This window comes from Heptranchias perlo, chromosome 15, assembly GCF_035084215.1.
Source record: "Heptranchias perlo isolate sHepPer1 chromosome 15, sHepPer1.hap1, whole genome shotgun sequence".
NCBI classification, from domain to species: domain Eukaryota; kingdom Metazoa; phylum Chordata; class Chondrichthyes; order Hexanchiformes; family Hexanchidae; genus Heptranchias; species Heptranchias perlo.
In genome coordinates this window covers 43,408,172-43,435,583 of record NC_090339.1, presented here as the reverse complement: position 1 = coordinate 43,435,583, position 27,412 = coordinate 43,408,172, and the positions used below count along the sequence as shown (strand labels likewise).

Here is a 27,412-nt window from a genome sequence, read left to right as displayed (position 1 = left end):
CAGAAGGAGGCCATTCGGCCCATCGAGTCCATGGTGGGTCTATGCAAGAGCAATCCAGCTAGTCCCACTCCCCCGCCCTATCCCTGTAGCCGTGCAGTCCTGCAGTTTTTTTTCTTTCAAGTACCTATCCAGTTTTCTTTTGAAAGCCATGATTGAATCTGCCTCCACCATCCCCTCAGGCAGTGCATTCCAGATCCTAACCACTCGCTGTGTAAAAAAGTTTTTCCTCATGTCACCTTTGGTTCTTTTGCCAATCAGCTTAAATCTATGTCCTCTGGTTCTTGACCCTTCCGCTAATAGGAACAGTTTCTCTCTATCTATTCTGTCTAGATCCTGCATAATTTTAAATACCCCTATCAAATTTCCTCTCAACCTTCTCTGTTCCAAGGAGAACAACCTCAGCATCTCCAGTCTATCTACGTAACTAAAGCCCCTCATCCCTGGAATCATTCTAGTAAATCTTTTCTGCACCCTCTCTAAGGCCTTCACATCTTTCCTAAAGTGCGGTGCCCAGAACTGGATACAATACTCCAGTTGTGGTCGAACCAGTGTTTTATAAAGGTTCATCATGACTTCCTTGCTTTTGTACTCTATGCCTCTATTTATAAAGCCCAAGATCCCGTATGCTATTTTAACCGCGTTTTCGACCTGCCCTGCCACTTTCAACAATTTGTGCACATATACCCCCAGAACTCTCTGTTCCTGTACCACTTTTAGAATTGTGCCCTCTAGTTTATATTGCTTCTCCTCGTTCTTCCTATTGAAATGTATCACTTCGCATTTTTCTGCGTTAAATTTCATCTGCCACGTGTCCGCCCATTCCACCAGCCTGTCTATATCCTCTTGAAGTCTATCACTATCCTCCTCACTATTTACTAACCTTCCAAGTTTTGTGTCATTTGCTGGAAGGAAACTGTTGTGAGAAAAAAGATCAGAAATCTTATCAGTGATTCAAATCCACATTTGGCATTAGTAAACAATGTATAACACAATTCATGGCAGTGGAATTTGTAACCAAATTGGTTCATCTTTGTGCTGATACCAACTGAATGCTTTGCATTGTAAAGGTCGCTTCCTACTTGAAATAAATCTTCACATAGACAAAATATACCCTTCCCTCTCAAATCTATCTCTGGAGACATATTTCCATTTGCAAAGCTTACACAGGGGTCAGCCTCATTATAATGTACCAGTTGGACAGCAGCCAAAGAGCATATTATATACGCAGGATTGGTGCAATGGAGAGTGGTGACAATGTGAAAACTGGTTTGTGAAATCAATATCGGCATTTACAATATTGAAGCTTGATACGAACCCTGACATTTGTCCCTGGATCCACAGTATTGGCTGTTTAAACTCTTACAGCTCAACTATACCCTAATTTGCTGTCAGTGAAGTACATTCAAATGGAGGCTAGAAACTTAAACACCAAGGAACAAAACTGCTTTGAAATACAAATTGAATGTAAATGCCAGAACTGAAATCAGGAATGGTATTTACAACATCTGTATTTCACTATATTAAATGAGGTGCCAGGCCAGTATCATGCTATATATGAGATCACACTACATACAAGATCTGCATAACACAGGGAAGGAGAGAGGGCTGTTTAAATAAACAACTAAAACAGCATAATCCAATAAAATTACCTATTAATTTATTCTATTTTTGTGATTTTAAACTATTTTCAATCATTTTTAAGATTTGGTATGGATGTGTCATAGTTACGGTATTAGACTAGTAACCCAAGGGTCATAAGTTCAAATCCCAACATTGCAAGTTGTGAAATTGAATTCAATAAATCTGGTAATTTGTGGGTTGGCAGCAGGAAAGAATTTAGTTATATAGACATATAGTAACTTGGAGCCGGGAAGAGAGCCGGGGGGATGTTTTTCGGACATGAAACCCAAAATGAAATTAACGATTTCAACTCGATCGCAACTCGATTTTAGGATTAAATTTTTGCTTGCGGGTTTCACGTCTCCAAGCTGCACGCGGACATACTGCGCACCTGTATGATGCGATCTGAAGTCCACTTTTTAAAGGGCCAATGCAAAAATGTAATTTGGAGGAGAAAGGAGGAATTTAAGCATGGATTCACAAAGAACAAGGCCAACACCCAGACTCACTGATGTTTCCCTTGAAGTACTGCTGGGTGCAGTGAGGATCAGGAGGGACATAATTTACCTCAGCAATGGGAGGAAGAAACCTGCTTCTCTTACCAAGGAGGTGAGGCTGAAGGTGGCTGAAGAGATGAGCGGCAGGAGCATTGTGGCCTGGTCTTGCATGCAGTGCAGGAAGCATTTTAATGACCTAACCAGGTCAGGAAAAGTGAGTACAGTTGCTGATTCACCCACATCCTGTGGTGTACAACACTCTCATTCTGTCTTGCCAAGCATTCTCCATCACTTCACTCCTCACACCCACTTAAATTTCAGCAGCACCCATCCTTCACTTTCTATGCACTTCCTCACCTCTCCATGTATCCATCCACCGCTGCCACTCACCCCAGTCCTTATGCAGTGTGATCCATCTGTCTGATAGTCACCCTCTGTACATCTGTCTGATAGTCAGCCTCATCTATCTGATAGTCAGCCTGCACTGCATCCGTCAGGTGAATACGTGACCTTCAGTCACTCACAGGTCTATTTTTTGGCCTCTCAGAGGAAAAGAGAGCTCAAAACGCAAGGGAGAGGGAGCGGACTGGAGGTGGCCCTCCCCAAATAGTGCAGCTCACTGATGAAGAGAAGGGCGCCATGGAGATAAATGGCACATCTGCGTCCCACTCATTCGGAGATGGAGAGACTGGAAACTTACAGATTCCTGGTGACGGAATTTAACATCTTTCACACACATGCTGACCTTATTTCATCAATGACCAAACAATGAGAAGCCTGAGTATGGTGATTGGCAAGATTTTTACTTTGCCAGGTCTAATTCATATCGCTTCCTTTTGTCTTCCAGGGCCTTCATGCGTACAAAAAGATTCTGCGGAGATGCATGACACAATTCCTCAGAGGATCTCATTCCTTCTGAGGTTGCACTGTCACAGCCGTGCACCAGTGCAAATACTCGCACTTTGGTGGGTCTTGTTACACGGTTAGTTGGGTTTTCACCTGATGATTCATAATTCACAAGTGAGCACGAGCAGACACCAGCGGCTAGGGCAGCTGTGGAGAGTCTGCATCGGGGGGGGCACACTCCTCTCCAAGCTCTGCTCAGCTGAAAACAGATGCTAAACCCGGGGGGCCGTCATTGAGAATGAGAATGATTGAGGTGCAGCTGCAACTTTGCGAGGTACTGGAAAACCTGCCACGCACACTCTCCACGATAGCGGAGAGGATGGAGGAGTCCAACTTCAGCAGTAGTGGAATGTTGTCCCAGGTAATTGCGAGAATGTCTGCTATGGAAAGAGTAGCCACCGCAATGGAGCTTCAAGCACGGCTCTCAAATGAGTCTATGCAGGCCATGCAGGAGATGTCTGCTGCCTTAAACAGGATGACAGAAACCTTGAGCGTCATTTTAGCACCCGCTATCGGGTGCGTTCCTGGCGGGGGGGCTCTGAAAATCGGAGAATCCCGGAGCTGGACTGGAGCCCGCCTTGAACCCGCGCACTTCCGGGTTCCCCGCTGACGCGCCAGCGTGCGCGCGCAGCCCCCACTGGTGGGAATCCCGCAGGCAATTAAAGCCAGCGGGATGCCACTTGACAGTATTTATTTAGGTATTTCAGGTCATTAACTGACCTGATTAAGGGATTATGTGAGGAGGGGTGGGATTTTAGAACAAACTGGGACTGTTTCCCACACTGGGGGAAACACTCCCAGGTCAAATGGACGTGTTGCAGCTGTCAGCCTGTGGCAGCTGCAAAGGTCCATTTGACAGGTGGGGGGGGTGGGGAGACCCTCACCCATTGCAGGAGGCCACTCTGTCACTTGGGACAAAGTGTGGCCTCCACCACCCTCTTCCTGAAAGTCAAAGTCACCAACCTGCACACTTACCCCAGGGTCCGGAGACATGTACCTACCTTGTGGACCCCCTCAGATGTACATCTTGCGGATGGGGGCCACCGTAGCTGCAGTCATGACCTCCTCGGAGGGTGAACAACATCACCAGCCTTGCCATCCACGCCGTCCACCTCTGACACGTGGAGTTCCACAACAGAGTGCTGTGACACATCCACCTGTACAGAAGGAGGGAGGGCTACTGCAGAGAGAGATGCGTCGCAGAGGGCACTACCCTCGCCACAGGGTCCGCAGACCGAGGCTCAGCCTCCTGGACCTCTCTGAGCAGCAGTGCACACGGAGGCTCAGAGTCACTCAACATGTAGTCGTGGACATCTGCAGCCTCGTTCATGCCGAGCTGCTCCTGGCTGGCCCGAGCACCATCTTCTTACCTGTCGCTGTCAAAGTCACCACTGCCCTCAACAACTTCTCCTCCACATCCTTCCAGGGTGCAACCGGGGACATCGCCGATGTCTCTCAGTCGTCTGCGCAGAAGAGCCCTGCAAATACACCTACACCCACTCTGCAGTGACATGGGTGGCATCAGTTGTGGGTCCTCATAGTGATCCTCAAGAGCGGGCGTTATTGCACAAACCAGACAGGATTCACGAAGACATGGCAGTAGTGGTGCCAACATAATAGGTAATGTGAGTTGTTCAGAAATTCAATATAAGTAACACCCATGATAAACCCTCAAACACCCTTGTGCATCCCCTTCATGCTCACGACACGTTTGCCTTACGCTGCCTACTGCACATATGTGATGCATGCCCTGTGGCTGCAGCACAGGTGGTGGCAGGTTGAGTGAGGCTGGCCGTGAAAGAGATGCACGAGAGGGTGAGTATGAGATAGAGCCATGAGATTGTATGAGGATTGGGTTGAGTGGTAGTGGCGGGATGAATACTGGCGAGGTGAGTAGGTGCAGGTAAGATGAGGATGAGGTTTGAGTGGGTATGAGGGGTGATGTGACAGTGTAGTGTTGGCAGTGCTGAAGGAGATGTGGGGTGGGGGCAGTGATGTGGCAGACGGAGTGTAGGGGAAAGACTACGTGTACTCACTTTGGCTGACCTACTGAGGTCATTGGAGCGCCTCCTGCACTGTATGCAGGTGGGCGATATGTTGGTTGCGCTGGTGACCTCCTCTGCCACCTCGAGCCAGGTCTTCCTGGTGGCAGAGGCAGGCCGCTTCCTCCCGCCCGCCGGGAGGAAGATCTCTGTCCTCCCCCTCCTCCTCACCCCATGTATTGATACCTGGAGTGAGGCATCATTAAACTGGGAGCAGCCTTCCCCCTGGGCTGCTCCATGCTGTAATTTTTGCTATTTGTTGCAGCATCTGTCAGTGGAGGACTGCCCCTTTAAATAGAGCGCCTCCAGCTGACAGATCTTACTGCGCATGCGCAGCCCGCCCGACGCGCAGATCAGCAGTGGGGAACCCGGAGAAGCAGGTAAGTGGATCCAATTAGTGGATTGTCTGCAACGATCGCGCGGGAAGCCCCCCCGCTGAGAACCCGCAACCCTGCTAACATCGAGCCCCTTATCCGTTGCCTTAAAACGCATCACTGATCTGCACCAAGATGCTCTCCAGCAGAGTGTAGGAGTGATGTGGCCGTGATCCAGGAGAAGGATAATGGTGAAAGGGGACATGGAAGTGGAAACTCCATTTAAAAGTGCTCCCACGTCTCACCCACTGACCCACTTTTGACCAGTATCCCCAATGCTGCCTCTTCTCCAGATGGCCGAGTCTACCCCTGCCAGGTGCAGATGGAGCAGTCATTGCTGGGACCCTCACAGGTTACAAAACCTAGAGGTCGTGGGCCAAAAGCATCTCAGCAGTCAGGACAGGGATTTGAGCAGCCTGCCTCTACCTCTGCTGAAGCAACAGTGGGTGCACCACGTAGAAGTGGTAGGAAACATATGAGAAAGTAATTGTAATTCACCAAGGGTATGCACATGAGTATTCGAAAAAATGTTATGTTGTGAAGTTTCCTTTATTTCAGCAGATAAAATTTATAGATTAGTATCACATCTTGTCCTTTATTGCATCCCGAGTGCCAACTCGCCCTTCCATTTGCTACATGATGAATGTCAATACATGATGGGACCCATTGGCCTGATGTGCATTGGGTGTATGTGTGGTCAAAGGGCTGTTTTGTGCAAAGGGTGGTGGGGGAGGGAGTGGTGGGGGGTTGGTAGTGATAGGAGCGGGTCGGAGTATTTCAATTTTTATTTTTCTCAGTCTGACTAACTGAGTGAACCTTTGAGATATGAGGGAATCCCTGGCATCCCAGGCAGCAATGCATACAGCTGGTCTGACGATGGGTGCCCCATCTTCATATTGCTCATTGTCCTCCTTCCTCCTCCTCCTCCCCTTCAATGTTCTCGTTATCAGAAGATGATTGACGAGCGCCTTGGTCATCCTCCATTTGTAACCCTCTCTACTGCGCAGTGTTGTGCAGGACGCAGCACACCTCTATGATTCTCGACACCCTCGCTGGTGAGTACTGAAGGGCTCCTCCAGATCTATCCAGGCACCTGAAGCGCATCTTCAACATGCCAAAGGCTTGCTCGATGACACACCTGGTGGTCATGTGGCTCTGGTTGTAGCGCTCTTGAGCCTCATTGGTGGGGTTCCTCACAGGTGTCATGAGCCAAGTTTGAGGGGGGTATCCCTTGTCTCCAGTGAGCCAACCCTTAAGTCAATCTCCTGGTAGGGTAAGGTCTGGAATGTGGGACTGCCACATTATAAAGTCATCATGACAGCTACCATGGAATCTGGCACACACCTGCATGAATCTCTTCTTGTGGTTGCACACCAGCTGTGTATTGATAGAGTGAAATCCCTTGGGGTTGATGAAAACTTCCGGTTCATGTGGTGGTCCTCAGATTGATACGTGTGTGCAATTGATGGCACCCTGCACCTGTGGGAAGCCAGCCAGAGAGGCGAAACTGACTGCCCGCTCATTCTGGCTATTGTTTCACTGACGAGATTCACAAGCCCCAGAAAACCTGTGCTGGAGGTGTTAAATTCAAAGGACTCTTAAATTCAATTTAAAACCACTCACTTAACATCTCATAATGAGGTAAATTGCTCCCATAAGTACCCACCCGCCTGTACTAATTACGGAGCCGCCTCCGGCAAGTAGGTTACTCGCTCACATCCAAACACGCGTCCGTTAAACCCGGAAGTGGGTGGTTGGAGTCGGGTTGCGATCACGCTGGAAAATCAATTATTTTGACTTTACACCCGCCCCCAACCCACTTGTTCTTGGGGATTAAAATTCCACCCCATTGTGTCCACGGCGCAGAAACAGGCCATTCGGCCCAACTGGTCTATGCCGGCATTTATGCTCCACACGAGCCTCCTGTGACCTCTCTTCATCTAACCCCATCTGCATATCCTTCTATTCCTTTCTCTCTCATATGTTTATCCAGCATCCCCTTAAATACATCTATGCTATTCACCTCAACTACTCCCTGTCATAGCGCATTCCAAATTCTTACCACTCTTTGGGTAAAGAAGTTTCTTCTGAATTCCCTATTGGATTTATTAGCGACTATCTTATATTTATGACCTCTAGTTTTGGATTCCTCCACAAGTGGGAACATTTCCTCCACATCTACCCTATCAAACCCTTTCAGATTCTTAAAGACCTCTATCAGGTCACCCCTCAGCCTTCTCTTAGAGAAAAGAGCCCCAGCCTGTTCAGCCTTTCCTGATAAGTATATCCTCTCAGTTCTGGTAACATCCTTGTGAATCTTTTTTGCACCTTCTCCAGTGCCTCTATACCTTCTTTATAATATGGAGATCAGAACTGTGCACAGTACTTCAAGTGTGGTCTAACCAAAGTTCTATAGAAGTTTAACATAATTTCTCTGCTTTTCAATTCTATCCCTCTTGCAATGAACACCAGTGCTTGGTTTACTTTTTTTATGGCCTTATTAACCTGCATCACTACCTTTAGTGATTTGTTTATCTGTACCCCTAGATCCATTTGGTCCTGTAATCCAAGCAGTATATGGCCTACTTATTCTTCTTCCAAAATGCACAACCTCACATTTGCCTACATTGAAATTCATTTGCCAATTACGCGCCCATTCTGCAAGTTTATTAATGTCTTCTTGTAATTTGTCGCATTCTTCCCCAGTATTAACTACACCCCCCAATTTGGTGTCATCCGCAAATTTTGAAATTGTGCTTCCGATTCCTGAATCCAAATCGCTTATGTAAATTGTGAACAACATTGGTCCCAGCACCGATCTCTGTGGAACACCACTTCCCACCTTTTGCCCGTGTGAGTAGCTACCCTTAACCTCTACTCTCTGTTTTCTGTTTTGTAGCCAGTTTGCTATCTATTCTGCTACTTGTCCCCTGACTCCACATGCTCTGACCTTAGCCATGAAAATGACTGGAAAGTCATTAAAAACGCAATTGGTCCACTAATGTCCTTCAGGGAAGGGAACCTGACACCCTACCCAGATTCTGGCCACATCTGGCTCCGGTCCCACAACACATGGTTGTTTCTTAATGTCCTCAGGACAATTGGAGATGGGTAATAAATGCTGGTTGCCACCATCACCCACATTCAAAGAAAAGAAAAAAAATGTTGTGTTGCTCAGTAAAGAATAACTAAAGCTACCTTCAGTTCACCATTTACAGCATTTCTATTACACTAAGAAATTAAATTCAATCTGAATCTAACTTTCTGCATTTTTGAAGCATTGTATTCATTCACAGAGCTAGAAGGTTTCATATCTCTAGCTCTCCGATGGCTCAATTTGTAAGTATGCTACATGCATACCAGGGGCCTGAGATTTCTACTTTAGATGCTTTAGTCATCCAATGGTGCTGACAATTGTAAAAATTAGCTACTGATGGCAGCAAAAAAAAATCAAGCAATCAACAAGAATGTTGTTTGGCACCTTTTAAAAATACCATAATAACACGAGTAATTAGATTAAATGTGCTAACACCTCTGCTAAAATATCAGACAGAGCAAATGAATTAAGCACTGTTATGTTAGCATCTCACAGGGTAATATCTGGGCCGCTATGAATTAAGTATATGTCACATACAACATTCTTTCAATACAATCAACTTAAGAAATTGTCAGAAAATGGTACAGGATATCATGAGACTTGAACATGTTTTCAAAATGACAAAGGAGTTTCAGCAATCCGAGAGTTCATGCAATTGGAGAGGTACTTCCCTGCTGAAAAATTGAATTTGAGCTTCAAGGTGAATGACACTTATAATCATGGTGCATTCCCAACCTTCTGTTCGAAATGTTATGACTTAAACTGTGATGAAAATGAGATGAAGGACTAGTTAATCTATTTTTTGGTGGTGTTGGTGGAGAGAGGAATGTTGGTTAGGACTGGGAGAATTCCCTGCTCTTCTTCGATTAGTGCTACACGATCTTTAATTTCTAACTGAATGATCAAATGAGGCCTTCATTTAACGTCTCAATTGAAATACTGCTCCTCCAACTCCCTCAGTACAGCACTTAGTGTTATGTAGATTATGTGTTTCAGTCATAGAATGGGAATGAGCCCACAGTCTTCTGATTCAGAGAGTGCCTCCCAACTGAGAATAGTCTTGGTAGAATAGTCTAAAATGAGATGGTCTAATATTCCTTCAAAGCTTATAGCAGGGACTCTTATCCATTCTGTCAAAGTAGCATCACATCGTATAGTCAAACTGAGGAACTCTTGATTCATTCTGTTCAAGTAGAACATCATTTGCATTTCAATAAATTTAGCCAGAGTAGAAAGGAGAACATTACCGGAGTTGGTAAGTAATTATATTGCTGTGATGTATTAAGAATAGAAGAAAAAGCTTCACCAACTGCAAAAAACTTCAGTTAGATGAACCAATGTAATAGTATCAGATAAGTTTTAATTTGTCTATCAGGAAAAAGCATTATTCCCTTTGACTCAAGTATAGTTTGATTAGAAGCATCCAGAAAATCTCTTGATATTTTCAGGTTTTGCATTTCACTAAATAGTTATTGAGCTTATCTAGCCAGGCCCCCCAACACAGACAGCAGTAAGTTCCCACCTTACTGTGGGAATGCTGCAAGATGCATTGGGTTCCTGAATTCATAGGTTCTTCTGGTCTGGTTCATTATTGGTCTGAAAGTATTTCAGTCCAGGAGCATTTAAGTGGAGGCTTGATGCATACATGAGGGAGAAGGGAATAGAAGGATATGGGGGCAGGAGGAAGAGGTAGTTAGAATGGGAGGAGAGTCATGTGGAGTATAAACACCAGCATAGACCAGTTGGGTTGAATAGCAGGGTTCCTGCGCTGTGGTAATTACACATTTGTGCACAAGGTATGTGTACAAATATATAGGATGTTTGAGACTTTGGGAAGTGTCTGTTTTAAAAAATCATGTAACACTTGCATAGTATTCCCAATTTTCAATGTTTTCAGTCCTGAGTGATTACAGTGAAAAGGAGCACAGTGGACTTGAAATTGATTGCTGATTTACCTTGAAAATTTGTATTCATGCTGTACTCTCACTGCTAATGGCATCTGAGAATGAGCTGAGCTCTGTGCCTTTTAAGGCATCCAGAACTTACATATTTGTAGGTCCTGAGGGCTGTTGGGAGGCAGCACAAAATATGGCTTCCATCCCTACTGGGCCCCCAATAGTCATGGGTCATTGCTTGAGCGCCACTTTCAAAGTATCCTACATGAAAACATAAAAATAGCTTAAGAAATATTTAATGCATTTATCTAATCCCATGTTATAACAGTAATCCAAAGAAATTCACAGAAAATCAATTTTGCAGATTTTTGTGGAATCTAGAGAGGCATATTTTGAAAGCTAAAAAATATTTGATGATTCAGTGGGTTAAGCTGTAGTGTTGTATTGATGCAGTACCTTAGAATGCAGACCATTCAGCTAAGAGGCACTGCAATAGATGGTAAGCAGAAGATTTGTACACAGTCCAATGGAAGTATTTAGATTATTCACTTGTCAACTTTCTGTTTGAATAGAACAGGGTAGTGCTTGTGACTTTGACAGGTTAGCAAGGAACTGTAGCCAAATGCTCTGAAACGTAATGCAATTTGTTTTCAGGTCACTCACATCAAGCCAGAACAGAACTTTGGATTTCAAAGCTCAATTCTGATTAAAATTCATATAATAGCCTTTTGTTTGTCCAGCGTCTCCTTGCTGACCCATAATGCGCTCTGAATGCTTCTTTTAGACTGTGTATTTAGACTTGTACCGGATTTGGGTGGCTTGATTCCATGAGCCTAAACGAATTCAAAGGTACCTCCTTAGCTGTTATCCACATCACTTAGGGATTAATTTTAAGTTGTTAAAGGCTGCACAGAATGTAAGAAACTAGCAGCATGCATTCATCAAAGCATTTGTACTGGAGCATTAACCTGCACTTGTTCTGAACTGTTTCAAATATTGTGGAATCAACTTAAATGGGTGGCCAGATGACAATGAGGGTATAAATACAACACACTAACAAAGCTGTGAAAGAATTACTCAGGGAATAAAAAAGAGATATATTACTAGTTGCAGCCTTTCAAAAGCCTTATCATTCAACTGCTATCTCAATAGCAGTTGAAGTGGAAGCCAGCTAATATGAGGTAAAATTCTTATCTTCACTAATTTTAGCACAAAAGTAGAGAGGAATTTAAAATGTTATCACAGTACAGTAGAATCCTTATATCGTGTTTGCCAATAAAAAGTTAATTGTATCAAGAACCAGTTGATTGAACATTATTAATTCATGGTTCAAAAAGGAGGAAAAAGTAACTTTGAGTTGTTACAGTGAAAAGCTCAACATCAAATTGTTGCGTCCTTTAATACTTACTCAAATAATGACAAAAAAAACTTTGAAGATGCTGCCTTCTCCATTTCATGGTTCACCAGGTTATGAATTTATTAAAAAATAAGAGTGCTAAATTGGGCCGTGTAGCACCCGTTGTTTCGGCGCTACACGGTCTCTCTGGCATCCAAGATGGCGTCTTGGATGCACACGCACGTTTCCAGCGTGACGTGCACCGGACACCATCTTGGTATAGGAGTTAGTGCAGGCACAGATAACGAACGCTGGAATCATGTAAAGTAGGGAGAAAATAGATACAGATTTAAAGTGATAAGTCCCAAAATGGTGCCTAACGCTCAACTCAACGCACAGTCTTAACCCCGACCATCTGAATGTGTCTTAGAGTGCCTGGAGGACCTCCCACCAGCGCTATTTAAAGGGACCATGCAGGATTTACAGGTTCGTGGCTGGATTGTTGCTTCTGGCTGTCGAGACATTTGTAACAGTTTTTGGAGGTCTCCTAGACTTGAATACTAGGACAAGGGGACATAGCCTACCATTTAGAGCCAGGACGTGCAGGAGCGAAGTTAGGAAATGCTTCTGCACACAAAGGGTGGGAGACATTTGGAACGCTGTTCTGCAGACAGCAGTTAATGCTAGCTCACCTGTGAATGTTAAATCTGAGATTGATAGATTTCTGTGAACCAAGGGTATTTAGGGATATGGGGCTAAGGCGGGTATATGGAGTTAGGTCACAGGTCTACCATGATCTCATTGAATGCTCAAACAGGCTCGAGGGGCTAAATGCCATTGCCACTTGCTAACTCCTGCTATGCATCACCTTCTCCTGCAAGAAAGTGAGACGTGGGTCTGAGTGATGTGGCTGTCATGGTTGAATAGCTGCCAGTGAGCGTGGCCTGTGTGTGTTATGGGCGGGCGGCTTGCAATGTGCAGTGGTAATGTGTAAGGGTGAGAGGAAGCATCTGGTTGGAAGAGATGAGTACTGATGGAAAGAGTTTGTTGGTATGTGGGTGATGGTGGGTGTAGCGCAAGGTGCAGTTTGTAGGAGATGCCACTTGACAGTTGACCTCACTCACCTTGACCACTCATGTCAAAGCATTGAACTTCATCCTGCACTGCATCCATGTTCATGATGCTGTGCGCCTGGCATTGACTTCATCCCCCGCTGCCTCCCACTGCCTTTTGGATATATGTCTGTAAGGCCTCTTGCCCGCGCGCCCCCCCCCCCCCCCCGACGGATATAGGAAGTCCCTCCTTCTGTCCACCTCTTGCACCAAGGTCTCTAGTGCATCATCAGAGAACCTTGGTGCACACTCTCTCACAGGCCTGGTACCGACTCAGATCAGGAGATTGGTGAGGTCCAGCGTGCAGATTAGAGGATGTGAGATTTAGTAGAGCGCAACCTTTATTCAATGTTTTAACATAACTCATCAGTGTGTAAACATAGGGATGGGACCTACGTGTTTTACGTGTGCAATGTCTGATCTCCATTCAGACCCGTGCAGACAGTAGACTGTTATTTTCAGCAAATAACAGGTACCAGCCACCTTTAAGAGATTTCTAAGAAACATCCTCCCTTTAAGAGATTGGGCTCCGCCTGCTGGTGGAAAGTGCAAATTGCATTGATTCCATGTGCAAGGCCCGGAATGGAATGCTGATTGCAGGTCAGTTCTCAGGCCGGCCAAAACACGCGTCCTGCCTGCGCGGGTGCCATTGGGCGCGGGGTAATAGCGCATCACGCTACCTACACCCAAAAACGGCCCTTATCCAATTTCTCCCCCTAAGTCTATTAGTACCATACCTTTCAGCTCATGAAAACGCCACTAATTTGAGTTAGATTCTGTCATGAATCTATGGCCGATCCAATACTAAACCAAATATAAGACTAAAAAAATGATCAGCTGGTTAAGGCAATATATAGTTCACCATACAGAACAGGAAGGTCTCCAATACGATCCCCACTTTGTGCTGAGTTTAATCTTCTCAAGCAGAGTGACATTAACAGTGCTACATTGGCCCTCAGTACTCCTGAACTGAGACAGGGGAAAATGGCCAGGGTCCTGTTCCTGATCGGTATGTGGTGACCACCACTGGGAGTGTCCACGTGTGGATGTTTGAAGATGGGATCAGGCTTAATTCTGTTGCTGTCTTCCCACTTAACACGCAGAATTCCAAAGTTCCTGATCTGAGATGTCTGGAAGAGGGATCAACCAGAGGCAAGATGATTCCTCACAGGAAGGGGAGGACACCCAGTTAATACTAAAATCAGAATAAGGTTTTAAAAAACGATCAGCTGGTTAAGTCAATAAATGGGTCAGCCATACAGAATAAAAAGGTCTTAAATTCAATCCCCACAACGTGCTGGGTTCCATGTTCTCAAGCAAGATTATTATATTATGCTCCAGTTACCCTTACCCACTCCTTAACTGGTCTCCTGAGGAAGTTGAGAAGATGCCATCTGAATGTCCTCCTCCTTTAGGATCTGCAGATTCAACATAAGATGGTGTTTGGAAAGCGAGTCAACCAGCACATCTGGAGAGCCCGGTTCCAATCGTTAAATATTTCCAAATAGCCAGGAAGAGGTTAATGGGCCAAGTGAGCTTTTCTCATCCTAAGCTTTACACTCTTGTGTAAATCCTCATCTTAAGAACATGAAATTATGCTGTGCCTATGTTGGTGATAATCACATTTTGCTTAACCAATTTCATATGCAGAGCACAGAGATTAAAGTAAAACTCACAGTCATTATCATTCATTTTCCTTCCAGCTGTAAGATAATTATATAGCATCAATAGCAACTGTAATGAAAAATATACTGCTTTTTAAAATGACCGTTGGAGGCTGCTTAGCAACAGGTAATTTTTTTGAGCTCCTTAAAGATTTTTATGGGCAAGGAGCAAAAATCTCCTGGCCTGCTGCCAGCCTGTTTTTGCAACACTCCCCCCCGGGACCCGCTCCCCGCAAACTCCCCCCCCCCCCACCACCTCCAGTTGGTCCCGACTGGCTCATATCCCACAACCGAAACCAGCAAGCTCCAGTGGAGTGCCCATTTGGCACCTGCAACTTGCTGGTAAAATTCAAATGAGACCCGAACTTGAAAATGGTTCGAATGTCGCCTTGGGCGGATACTGCAGCCTCACTGCCGACTTCATTCCCGTTTTGCGCCAAAGTTGAAAACTCCCCCCCTCCACAAGCACTCATTCTTTCAGTGAAATTATTCCTCCACAGTTCTAACTAAACAGAGAATATCAAAAGAATGTTAAAGTTAAACATGATTCCTTGCAACGATTTCATTAAACGGACTTCTGATAGTCAGACACCATTAAAAGAGACAAATGAGTTGGCAGATGAAGGGGACAGTAGGCTTTAAAAGAGCTCCATCTTCATTTAGCTAACATTTCCTTGTTTGTTTACAAATGCAAAATGCAGTGACATAAGTTGCAAATTACATTACTTATATAAATTAAAGTATAACTCGCTTGACTCTCCCCCTTCAAACTAAAAAAAAAGGATTACAAACTATTTTTTCATGAAGACAGCATCCCTTTGGGAAACATTCAAAGTGAGAAGAACTGATAGAGAATGGATGAAAGGATGAAACAGATGTGGAGGGATAATGGGGTAGTAGAAGAACCAGAGATCAAAGTAAAAGGTAATCCACAGTCTTTTTCTTTGTGCGTTAGTTTTATTATAGAATCATAGAATGATACATCACAGAAGGAGGCCATTCGGCCCATCGTGTCTCTTTGAAAGAGCTATCCAATTAGTCCAATTCCCCTGCCCTTTCCCCATAGCCCTGCAAATTTTTCCCCTTCAAATATTTATTCAATTCCCTTTTGAAAGTTATTATTGAATCTGCTTCCACCATCCTTTCAGGCAGTGCATTCCAGATCAAAACAACTCGCTGCATAAAAAAAAATTCTCCTTATCTCGCATCTGGTTCCTTTGCTAATTACCTTAAATCCATGTCCTCTGGTTACTGACCCTTCTGCAACTGGAAACAAAGTAAATAAGGAGAAACTATCAAAACCCTTTATGATTTTGAATACCTCAATTAAATCTCCATTTAATTTTCTCTGCTCTAAGGAGAACAACCCCAGCATTTCTAGTCTCTCCACGTAACTGAAGTCCTGCATTCCTGATACCTTTCTAATAAATTTCCTCTCTAAGGCCTTGACATTCTTCCTAAAGTGTAGCGCCCAGAATTGGACACAATACTCCAGCTGCGGCGTAACCAGTGATTTATAAAGATTTTGCATAACTTCCTTGCTGTTGTAGTCTATGCCTCTATTTATAAAGCCAAAAATCCCGTATGCATTTTTAACAGCCTTCTCAACTTGTCCTGCCACCTTCAAAGATTTGTGTTTTTTTTATTCGTTTATAGGATGTGGGCGTCGCTAGCGGGGCCAGCATTTATTGCCCATCCCTAATTGCCCTTGAGAAGGTGGTGGTGAGCCGCCTTCTTGAACCGCTGCAGTCCATGTGATGAAGGTTCTCCCACAGTGCTGTTAGGTAGGGAGTTCCAGGATTTTGACCCAGCGACGGTGAAGGAACGGCGATATATTTCCAAGTCGAGATGGTGTGTGACTTGGAGGACAACGTGCAGGTGGTGTTGTTCCCATGTGCCTGCTGCCCTTGTCCTTCCAGGTGGTAGAGGTCGTGGGTTTGGGAGGCACTGTCAAAGAAGCCTTGGCGAGTTGAGGCAGTGCATCCTGTGGATGGTGCACACTGCAGCCACTGTGCGTTGGTGGTGGAGGGAGTGAATATTTAGGGTGGTGGATGGGGTGCCAATCAAGCGGGCTGCATTGTCCTGGATGGTGTTGAGCTTCTTACGTGTTGTTGGAGCTGCACTCATCCAGGCAAGTGGAGAGTATTCCATCACACTCCTGACTTGTGCCTTGTAGATAGTGGAAAGGCTTTGGGGAGTCTGGAAGTGAGTCACTCGCCACAGAATACCCAGCCTCTGACCTGCTCTTGTAGCCACAGTATTTATGTGGCTGGTCCAGTTAAGTTTCTGGTCAATGGTAATCCCCAGGATGTTGATGGTGGCGGGTTCGGCGATGGTAATGCCATTGAATCTCAAGGGGGAGGTGGTTAGATTCTCTCTTGTTGGAGATGGTCATTGCCTGGCACTTGTCTGGCACGAATGTTACTTGCCACTTACCAACCCAAGCCTGGATGTCGTCCAGGTCTTGCTGCCTGCGGGCACGGACTGCTTCATTATCTGAGGGGTTGCGAATGGAACTGAACACTGTAATCATCAGCAAACATCCCCATTTCTGACCTTATAATGGAGGGAAGGTCATTGATGAAGCAACTGAAGATGGTTGGGCCTAGGACACTGCCCTGAAGAACTCCTGCAGCAATGTCCTGGGGCTGAGATGATTGGCCCCCAACAACCACTACCATCTTCCTTTGTGCTAGGTATGACTAGGGTGAACATACACCCCCAGGTCTCTCTATTCCTGCACCCCCTTTAAAATTGTACCATTTAGTTTATATTGCCTCTCCTCATTCTTCCTACCAAAATGCATCACTTCACACTTCTCTGCACTAAATTAAATCTGACATGTGTCTGCCCATTTCACCAGTCTGTCTATGTCCTCCTGAAGTCTACTACTATCCTCCTCACTGTTTACTACATTTCTGAGTTTTGTTTCATCTGAAAAAATTGAAATTATGCCCTCTACATCCAAGTCCAGGTCGTTAATATATATCAAAAAGAGCAGTGGTCCTAATACTAACCCCTGAGGAACACTACTGTATACTTCCCTCCAGTCTGAAAAAGCAACCGTTCACCACTACTCTCTGCTTTCTGTTCCTTAGCCAATTTTCTATCCACACTGCCACTGTCCCTTTAATCCCATGGGCTTCAATTTTGCTAACAAGTCTATTATGTGGTACTTTATCAAATGCCTTTTGAAAGTCCATATATAAATCATCAACCACACTACCCTCATCAACCTTCTCCATTATTTCATCAAAGAACTCAATAAAGTTAGTCAAATTCGATTTTCCTTTAACAAATCTGTGCTGACTTTCATTTATTAACCCACATTTTTCCAAGTACCAATTAATTTTGTCACGGATTATTGTCTCTAAATGTTCCCTACCACTGATGTTAGGCTGACTGGCCTGTAATTGCTGAGTTTATCCCCTCCCCTTTTTTGAACAGGGGTGTAACATTTGCAATCCTCCAGTCCTCTGGTACCACACCCATATCTAAGGAAGATTGGAAGATTGTGGCCAGAGCCTCCACTATCTCCGCCCTCCACCTCAGCAACCTAGGATGCATCCCATCCAGAACGGGTGACTTTTCTACTTTGAGCGCTGCCAACCTTTTAAGTACTTTTATCTATTTTAACCTATCCAATTTCTTCTCCTCCTTTACTGTGACATCTCTTCTTTAATGAATACAGATGCAAAGTACTCATTTAGTACCTCAGCCGTGCCCTTTGCCTTCACAAGAATATCTAATCAGCTCCACCCTTCCTTTAAATATCCTTTTACTATTTATATGTTTATAAAAGACTTTTGGGTTCCCTTTTATGTTACCCGCTAATCTATTCTCATATACTCTTTTTGTCCCCCTTATTTCCTTTCTCAGTTTTCCCTTGTACTTTCTGTATTTATTTTGGTTCTCTACTGTATTATGAGTCTGACATTTATCATAAGCCTCCTTTTTCTGTTTTTTCCTTTTTTCTCCTTTTTCAATCTCTATATCTTTAGTCATCCGGGGAGCTCTAGCTTTGGATACCCTTCCTTATGCCCTTGTGGGAATGTGTCTAGTTTATACCTGAACTATCTCCTCTTTGAAGGCCTCCCATTGCTCATTTGCTGTTTAACCTGCCAATTTTTGATTCCAATCCACCTAGGCCAGATCCTCTTTCAACTCACTGAAATTAGCTATCCTCCAGTTACATATTTTTACATTTGAATCATTTGTGTCCTTTTCCATAGCTACTTTAAACCTAATGATATTGTGATCACTGTTTCCCAAATGCTCCCCCATTGAAACTTGCCCCACTTCACTCCCCAGAATCAGATTCAGCACCGCTTCCTTCCTCATTGGGCTAGAAACACACTAATCAAGAATGTTCTCTTGTACACATCACATGAATTCCTCCCCCTCTTGTCCCTTTATTGAATCTGTAATCTTGTTACAAACTACACATTTGCAATTCATTTAAACTAATGCACCGAGGACGGTATTGGGGAATGTGAGTATTTAGAGCAGGAGATGAACTTGGCTGTATTCTTCTATTTACTTCTGAGTTTGTTCAAACTCACACAGAAAGTTCATTGAAACCATGGTTAGTTTGATGTTTTCTAAGGTCACCTACCAGTTCCAGTATAAATAGCTAAGCGTTATTTTAAAGGCAGTGCAAAAAGTGAAATTATTATAAATACTTGAGAATTTGAGTGTTTTGGAAAAAGCCTGAGGAATCCTGTAGGCTGGCCTGAGGGGGATACTGCATATGAATCGGTAAACTCTGTTGCATGGAATAGCACCCAGAGAAAAAGTAGGTAGAGAGAGAAAAAAAGAAAAGAAAAGCTTGCAATTGTATTTAGCACCTTGTGAAATCTCAGCATTGTCTCAAAGCACCTCACATAGAATTAATTACTTTGAAATGAACTGTTGTTATGTAACCAAATGCAGCAGCCATTTTGTACACAGAATGATTCCACAGACAGCAATAGTATTAAGGCCAATTAGTTTGTTTTTGGTCGTGTTCATTGAGGGAGGAACGCTGGGCAGGATAGCAGGAGGACTCTCTGCTCTTCTTCAAATAATGTCATGGATTCTTTAACCCTCATCTGACCCACCACAACAGGCAGACTTAACATCTGGTCCAAAAGGCAGGACCTCTGAAAGTGCAGCATTCCTTTAGTATGGCACTGAAACGGCTCTTTAGTATTAGCCCAGATTATATGGCCAAGTCCTGATCTGGGTCTTGAATCCATCACCTCCTAAGCCAGAGGCAAGATTACTACCAAAGCTGCTTTTCTCTTATGCTAGTGACTCCAGCTCCTGATGTATGGACTTTTGCAAATCTCAGCAAGTTTGCTTTCAGGTTTCAGCTAGCTGCACTCAACCCACTGTTAGGAGCCAGCACCACTGGCATAGCTCTCATGCAATAAAAAAGCAGATCGACTGAGCCAAACTGGCAAACTTTGACCCTAAAGGCAAATAAAGAGAACTGTGTTATCTTTTAGTTCAATACATGTACACCAAAATATTAGTAATACTTAGAAGAAATAATTCCATTTAAATAAAGAAGGGACTTGGATATATATAGCCCCTTTCACATCCAGGATGTCCCAAAGTGCTTCACAGCCAATTAACTACTTTAGAAGTACAGTTACTATGTTTTTTTTAAGCATTTCATCATGTTGTCAAAACATCTTAAAACTCTCCACACGGTGAATTACTTTTGGAGTGCAGAGACTATTGTTATACAAGTAACTTGGCAGCCTTTGAACACAAGCAATATCTCACTTAAAGCAATGAGATGAATAATAAGTTAATTTTTTTGGTTTGAGAGAGCAACATTGAGCAAGATAATAGGAAAACTTCCTGTTCTTCTTCAAATTGTGTCATGGAATCTTTAATACTTACCTGAACAGACAGATGGGATTTAGGCTTCACATGTTACGTGCGACAATAGTACTTCACTGGAGTGTCATCCAGTTTCACCTGACGAAGGAGGTAAGCTCCGAAAGCTTGTGATTTTCAAATAAAACTGTTGGATTATAACCTGGTGTTGTAAGATTCCTTACAGTTTCTGAGGAACAGTCCTAGTATAGTGTTTGAATTCACAACTTTCTGACCCAGAGGTGAGAGTACTGTGAGCTGTCAAGCTTAAAGACAATTGAAATTGCAGAATGTTGAATCACATGAAAGCCTTGAAGCAGATTGGGCAGAGCTTTCAACTTCAGCAGGGGTGGGGGGTGGTAAAGCTGGCTGTATCAGATTCCTTGCTTATTATGCACCAGAATTTCCTTTCCATTGGCCCATCCAATACTGCTAGTTGTACACCTCCTTCTAAGTTGAAAGTTCCGCCCATTATTGCAATTTTTCATTTTCATCAGCTTCTCCTGAAGGTCTAGGTTTTTAAAACTGTTTTTTGGAAGCTCAGTTAAAGCATATCTTTTCCTGGACCTTGTTGTTTATCGTTTTATCCAGAGACTCAATTTTCTGCTGCTCTTGCATATCTGTGTTGATCTTTTGTGTTTGGATATCCAAGTCATTATGCAATCCATAAAATCTTCTCGTCTGCTTTGAAGTACTGTGTCCACAACATGGAACACATCTTTAAGCTGTTAAATTCACCAATTTTCTTATGGGTGCTTTGATGTTAGAATATCAAGCAAAGAATCTTTTATCTCAGGTGATTGAGGTCTTCCTGTGTGGCCTACCACTGAGAACCTTAGTGAGCTAAAAAGGTATGTATAACAGTATTGACATTAGCACCTCGATATCTTGTGATGTTGTGGAGCAAGTTTCTATTTAGCTGCTTTCACAGTAGATACCACCATTGATGCACAATTTTTCAATCTTTATTTCTTGTTATTGAGCAGCTGGTGCTAGGGGTCTCTTATCGTAATGCACTTGTCTCTTAGCGCACTTGTCAATGATCCATCAATCACACAATACCCTATTACCACAGACATATCTGTCATATGCTGTCCTATAAATCATCAGCTTTATGGTGATGAAGCACACTTGCACTTGGAAACTACACTCATTATTTTTAAAATGGAAAATTCAGAAAAATTGCTAGACATATCCCGAAAATTAGTTGGAACAGAAGAATGATTAATTAATCTAACACAAGAAAGAAGTGAAGACATTGATTATGATTTTTTTTTAAATGACATGCCGTGTGCATATTATTCAGGAGTCAGAACAAAAGCTATTGGGGTTATTACTGACTGCAAAAGTTGATGATAATAGATCAAGAGGAGAGCAATGAAGAGCATGGCTCAATGATCTGATGGATTGGGATGGCATAACATCGAGGACTATACAATCAAATTGTGCAGAGCCTAAAATATATACACACAGGGTCAGTGTGTAAAGGTCATCTCTTCTCTCATCGCACGACTTCAGTTCGAACATGTATTCGAATGGAAAATCTACACTAATGTGTGCTGTCTATGTGTCTAAAGTAAAAATAATAAATCTTGATACAGAAATTATTACAATTGGAAGAAAAAAATTTGTTGGCATTATACTTCAGAAGTGGCATTTGTTTATAAATTCAAGTTTAACAGTGCAATTATCAGGAATTTCAAAAAATTAAATTACCTGAGCTACTCCATAGAGAGTCCATGTATGATTATTTTATCATGAGTTCTCTCCCTCCACCAATGCCTATTGATCCAATACTTTAAAGAATATTGATTGTTCCCCTATCTTCTCTGAAAAAACAAGTCAAGCAGTGTTAATACAATCTCTTTAATCTTCAACCTCCCTTCTCAAAAACACCTCACAAAAAAAGACTTCCAATTCATAAATCCACTTATCAATATACTGAAATATCCCAACTATTGTCATTTACTAAAATAGCAAATTTGCTGCAGTTTTCTAATATATGATTCAACAAGGGTAATTTTAATTTTATGTAACAGTTACATTTTGAGGGCTTTGAGGCCCATCAGTTTAAAAGGTTATTTCTTTCCCACTTTTCTCTATACTCTCAGCTTCTGTAAGAAGCACAGTGGGTTATAATACAATTCTGCAGCACAGCCCTTTCAACTTTTAGTACTAGGGTTTGAATCCAGCTGAGACAGAGGACTTGAAGGTGTCTTCCTTCTGACAACCATTAAAGGTCACAAAATGAAATTAGTTCTGACTGATTCAGTCTAGTCCCTGCAATCTCAAAATCCCCAGGCTCACAACATAAAAATATTTTGGATCCGCTACTAATCTGGCAAGTTCACTAAGGGCTAATTTTCTGAGTTTGCACTGCCAGGAGGGAACCTTGCCCATTAACATGACCAATCAGAAATTGGTGTGCATGCTGCCCATGATTTTCTGATATGAACAGACTCAGAAAATGTACCTCCAGAAGAGTGATTCTAAGGGGTGATTCCACAATCCCATGCGCCCAGAGGGAAGCCATGCTCACAGGGTGCCCTGGTTGGAGATAGGGATACAACATTGTAGCCCCAATTTTCCAACCCGAGATCCCTGTGAGCACAGGGAATCACCCCTCTTTCGTTCAGAGTCTAAGTAATTAAAACACCGCTGGAGTGTGGTGAGGGATATCCTCCTAACACTTAGTTGAGGGATATTCATTTAGGTCGCAGCTCAGTACATTTTTAATATGCAAGCCAAATGGCCCTTTATTCAATATCATTGTTAATTAACTCTCTCCCAATGACTCTCTGTGCTTCCCAAATGTCCCCTTTTGGAGAATGGTTCATCTATGTGCTCACAGGGATCTCGGGTTGGAAAATCGGGGCTACAATGTTGTATCCCTAGCTCCAACTAGGGCACCCTGCGAGCGTGGCTTCCCTCTGGGCGCATGGGATTGTGGAATCACCCCTTAGAATCACTCTTCTGGAGGTACTTTTTCTGAGTCTGTACGTATCAGAAAATCATGGGCAGCATGCACACCTTCAGGATCTATTGGTTTTCAACCGCATCATCTTATCTAGAACCTCTGCTTCACTAATATCAAGGGGGTGATTTTAGGAGGCAATTGCGGGTGCGTTGAGGACGGGGGGCTCCAAAAGTCACGGAAATCCCATTCGGGTTCAGAAGCCAGCTCCAACCCGCCAACTTCCGAGTTTCCCAGGGACCCACCTGTGCGTGCGCGGGCGACCCGAAAGTGGAAGTTAAAGATGACAGTCAAAGAGCCAAATGTACCTCATTGAGGTACTTAAGGAACTTTACCTGTGACAGATTAAGTAGTTAGAAAGATTTTTAACTTACCTGGCCGGCTTGCCCACCGCTTCTGATTCACGCCTGGTGAAACCCAACGTGAAGGGCTGGATCAGGGAACAAGAAACTAAATAAATTAAATAAAAAACCATGGAAGGAAGTGAAAACACTAAATGAACTTACCTTTGCTTCCTGCTCCGATGTCCGATGTCTCCCGCTCAGACGTCCCCCTCATCACACCCCCCTGATCTCCCCCCGATGTCCCACTTGTCACCCCCCCGATGTTCCCCCGATGTCCCCCCAATCTTCCCCTTTCCCCCTGATCTTCTCCTCTCCCTCCCCACCACGATCTTCCCCTCTCCCCCCCAAGGTCTTCCAGTCCAGCGCCGGGTCGTCCGTTCTTCACCCCCCCCCCCCCCCCGCTGATCTTCCATTCCAGCGCCAGATGACGTCTCGCTCTCTCTCTTTCCCACCCCCCCACCTCGCGTTGCAGCTCCTGACGGCAGCCAGCCTCTCAATCAGGCTAGCTGCCGGGCGCGAAACCCAGAGAGGACGTTAATCATCATCAATCAACGTGTGATCGCGTCGGAAACGTTAAGTTTTGTTCATGCGGGTTTGCCATGCGCACCTTCACCCCGCCCGCCCACTGCCAACCCGCCACCATTGTAAAATCGAGCCCGAAGTGTTTGATGTGGTATTGTTTTTTTGAGCATCCAACAAGTTGGCATTTAGCATATTAACTATCTCCTGCTTATTTTTTATGTTCAACTTAATGGGTCCATTAAGGTTTTGACTTTCTGCTGTGTAGTATTGGAAGAATCTTTTTCATTATCTTTTGCGCCTGTTGCTATCTTCCCTTTCCAATTTTCTCTTTGTGTGAAACTCTTGAAAACTGAGATTCAAACGTAATCTAACGGAACCACTATGTTTATAATCAATCTCTGCTTTAAACTTATGATTTAATGAAAAAATAATAAACTGATGTTTGGTCCAATTTATTATAATACTTGTCTCTCTTTTTCTCTCTCTCCAGCGTTCAAAAATAGCAGTGTATGAAAAAATGTGGTCCTACATGAAATCTGCCGAACCATCTGTGTTCACCAAAACAACAGCAGATGGAGTTGCCAAAGTTCGGAAATCGAAGGGAAAGTTTGCCTTCTTGCTAGAATCAACAATGAATGAATATATTGAGCAGAGGAAGCCATGTGACACCATGAAAGTAGGAGGGAACCTTGATTCGAAAGGCTATGGAGTGGCAACCCCTAAAGGAGCATCATTAAGGTGGGTGGAATAGTGTAACAATATTCTATATGTTGTTATAGTATTCCACCCACCCTGATGTTTCCTGTTTTTTTTTTAATTGTCAAGAATGTAAGGTAACTTAAATTTTACATTGTTTAAAAGCCTGGATTAAGTATGGCTGGTAATATACAGTTAAATTATTTAATGCATCCATTTTACTATTTTTTACGTGTTGTCTTTTTTTGATTGTCCGTTGCTGTTTTAATTTTACAATTCTATAACCTCAATTTATCTGGTAAAGTTAATGCTGTCATGTGTGAAGAATGTGTGATTGCATGATGTGTTAATTTTTTTCTTAAAGGCAATTCCCCATCCCGCACACTTCAGTTTTGAACGATGTGATCCTTCATGCCACCTTCCAATATTAACACTTTATTTGCTGTACAAGCGTTTCTCCATTCCGTGAAAATAGCCAATTTGTCCTATTGTGCTCCTTTCACGTACACTTATTACAATTGTTCATTTTCTTACAAATATGTTTTATTGTTTCAAGAAATGCTGTTAACCTCGCAGTATTAAAACTGAATGAACAAGGCCTCTTGGACAAATTGAAAAACAAATGGTGGTACGACAAAGGAGAGTGCGGCAGCGGGGGAGGTGACTCCAAGGTCAGCCTCAATGTCACCACAAGCGGGTACCTTAGTACAGAGTAATCGGCAAGGCTGTTATTGTATTTGCAAAAGAAAATGAATCCATTCATTTGTACGCAATATTAGATTTGAATCGTGATGTTGGTACAACAGGGATCCTTACCAGATTGACAGCTGAAATAAGTGCTGTGATGCTTGGAAAGTTAAGGGAGAGAGACCTTTGTGATGACATTATGTAACTTAACTAAAGTTTCTATTTAAAGTAAAGCTAATGATAGTTTAAGTTTGTATTTTTTTTTAACGACATGACCTTCAGAAAGCATCGGTCCTTGGAAAACTTGCCTTAATCTTTGCTCTTCTCTGGGAATCCAGAGCCGAATCCAGGAATAAAAGAGAAATTGCAGGCCTGTCAGCATTTAAAAGGCAACAGATCGGCTAATATTTCGGGTGGATGCTTTGTGTCAGAATCCAGATTATGCAGGGGCACAAAGCAATACAGTATCCTGTCAGAGATTAACCTAGTAGAGGAGCTCCTCCCTTTAAGATCTGAAAAATTCAATCAATAGATTTTTTAAAATTCTTACTCATTGGTTAGGCTTTCAAATCTATCCTATATATTCAGATAGACAAATTCTCATACACCTACTATCAGCATACAAAAGAACTTGCCTCACTAACACTGAGAAAAAGGTTTAGTTTGCAGGTATAAGAGATCACAGTACAAAGCTGCCCTGCCCTGTCCAAGCAAGATGCCTGGATCTCACTTCCAACTTTGGAGGCCCTGAGAATGAAATTCACACTGAAATAATTTATCAGGAAGGGAGGAAGGGGCAAGTGCAGGGTTGTCATTCCTCTGCCACTATGATTAAGGTATAATTATCAAGCTAGCACTGAGGGAATTCACTTAATAGCCATCAACCTATCCTGTAGCTAAATAATAAAACAGAAAACATTGGAACCACATAGCAAGTCTGTCATCATCTGAAAAAAGATATTTTAAAGTTTCAGATGAAGATCTTTCATCAAAACTCAGTCCCATCTAACAAAGAGACCCGTTGAAAACATTAGCCCTAACTTTTTTGTTTTGAGGCACTGACAGACCTGCTGTGTATTTCTAGTGTTCTCAATTTTTATTGCCTAGTTTCGGTATTTACAGTTTTTCATTTGATTTCCACTACAGCTAAAGAATTCTAGGTAATGTCACCAAATGAAAAGTAGAAATGTTTTGTTGAATTTCATTGTTAACTGCAGGAATCTCTGTGTAGCTTACAAAATGCATTTTGTCATAGCTTTACTTGAGTCTTGTTTTTGAAAAGTTATTTGATCAGTTCAGATATCTAGAAGATGCTTTTAGCATTCTCAGCTGTTTAGTGGATGTACTAAAACAAAATTTCTTGTCCAATATGGCTTGATTTAATCACTGTAGCACCACTTTCTTGGTAAGGATCAAATGTCATTAATGCCAGACTTGTAATACTGGCAGAATTTTAGGGGTACTAATACTTTACCTGTGTTGTCCTATAGCACTCCTCTTAGTATATCAAACATTGTGAGTCCAAGGATAAAGTGCAGAAGAAAATATACTTCATCAATTATCTGCTGATACAACAGGTACAAAAACACCTAGTTGTTAACTAGGCAGGGTACCAGTTGGCCAGGGTGATCACTAATCATTAAAGACAATTTGAGCGCAGTGACTAGATGCTATAGGTGCCTCACGAATTTTTCTCCCTGTGCACCATTCCCATTTTCAAGGCAAGCACTGTGATTCCAGAAAGTGTCTTCATGACGCAAATATCTCATCTGTATGAA

At 43.1% G+C, this 27,412-nt stretch overlaps 1 protein-coding gene across 1 annotated transcript in view; it reads left to right on the top strand.

Moving 5' to 3' along the window:
• gria3b (glutamate receptor, ionotropic, AMPA 3b) overlaps positions 1–27,412 on the top strand; it is a 293,069-nt gene that overhangs the window by 255,844 nt on the left and 9,813 nt on the right. The window contains exons 13-14 of the mRNA XM_067997137.1: positions 24,742–24,989; positions 25,504–25,618. Coding sequence (XP_067853238.1) covers positions 24,742–24,989; positions 25,504–25,618 — 363 coding nt within the window. The remainder of the gene's footprint in view (positions 1–24,741; positions 24,990–25,503; positions 25,619–27,412) is intronic.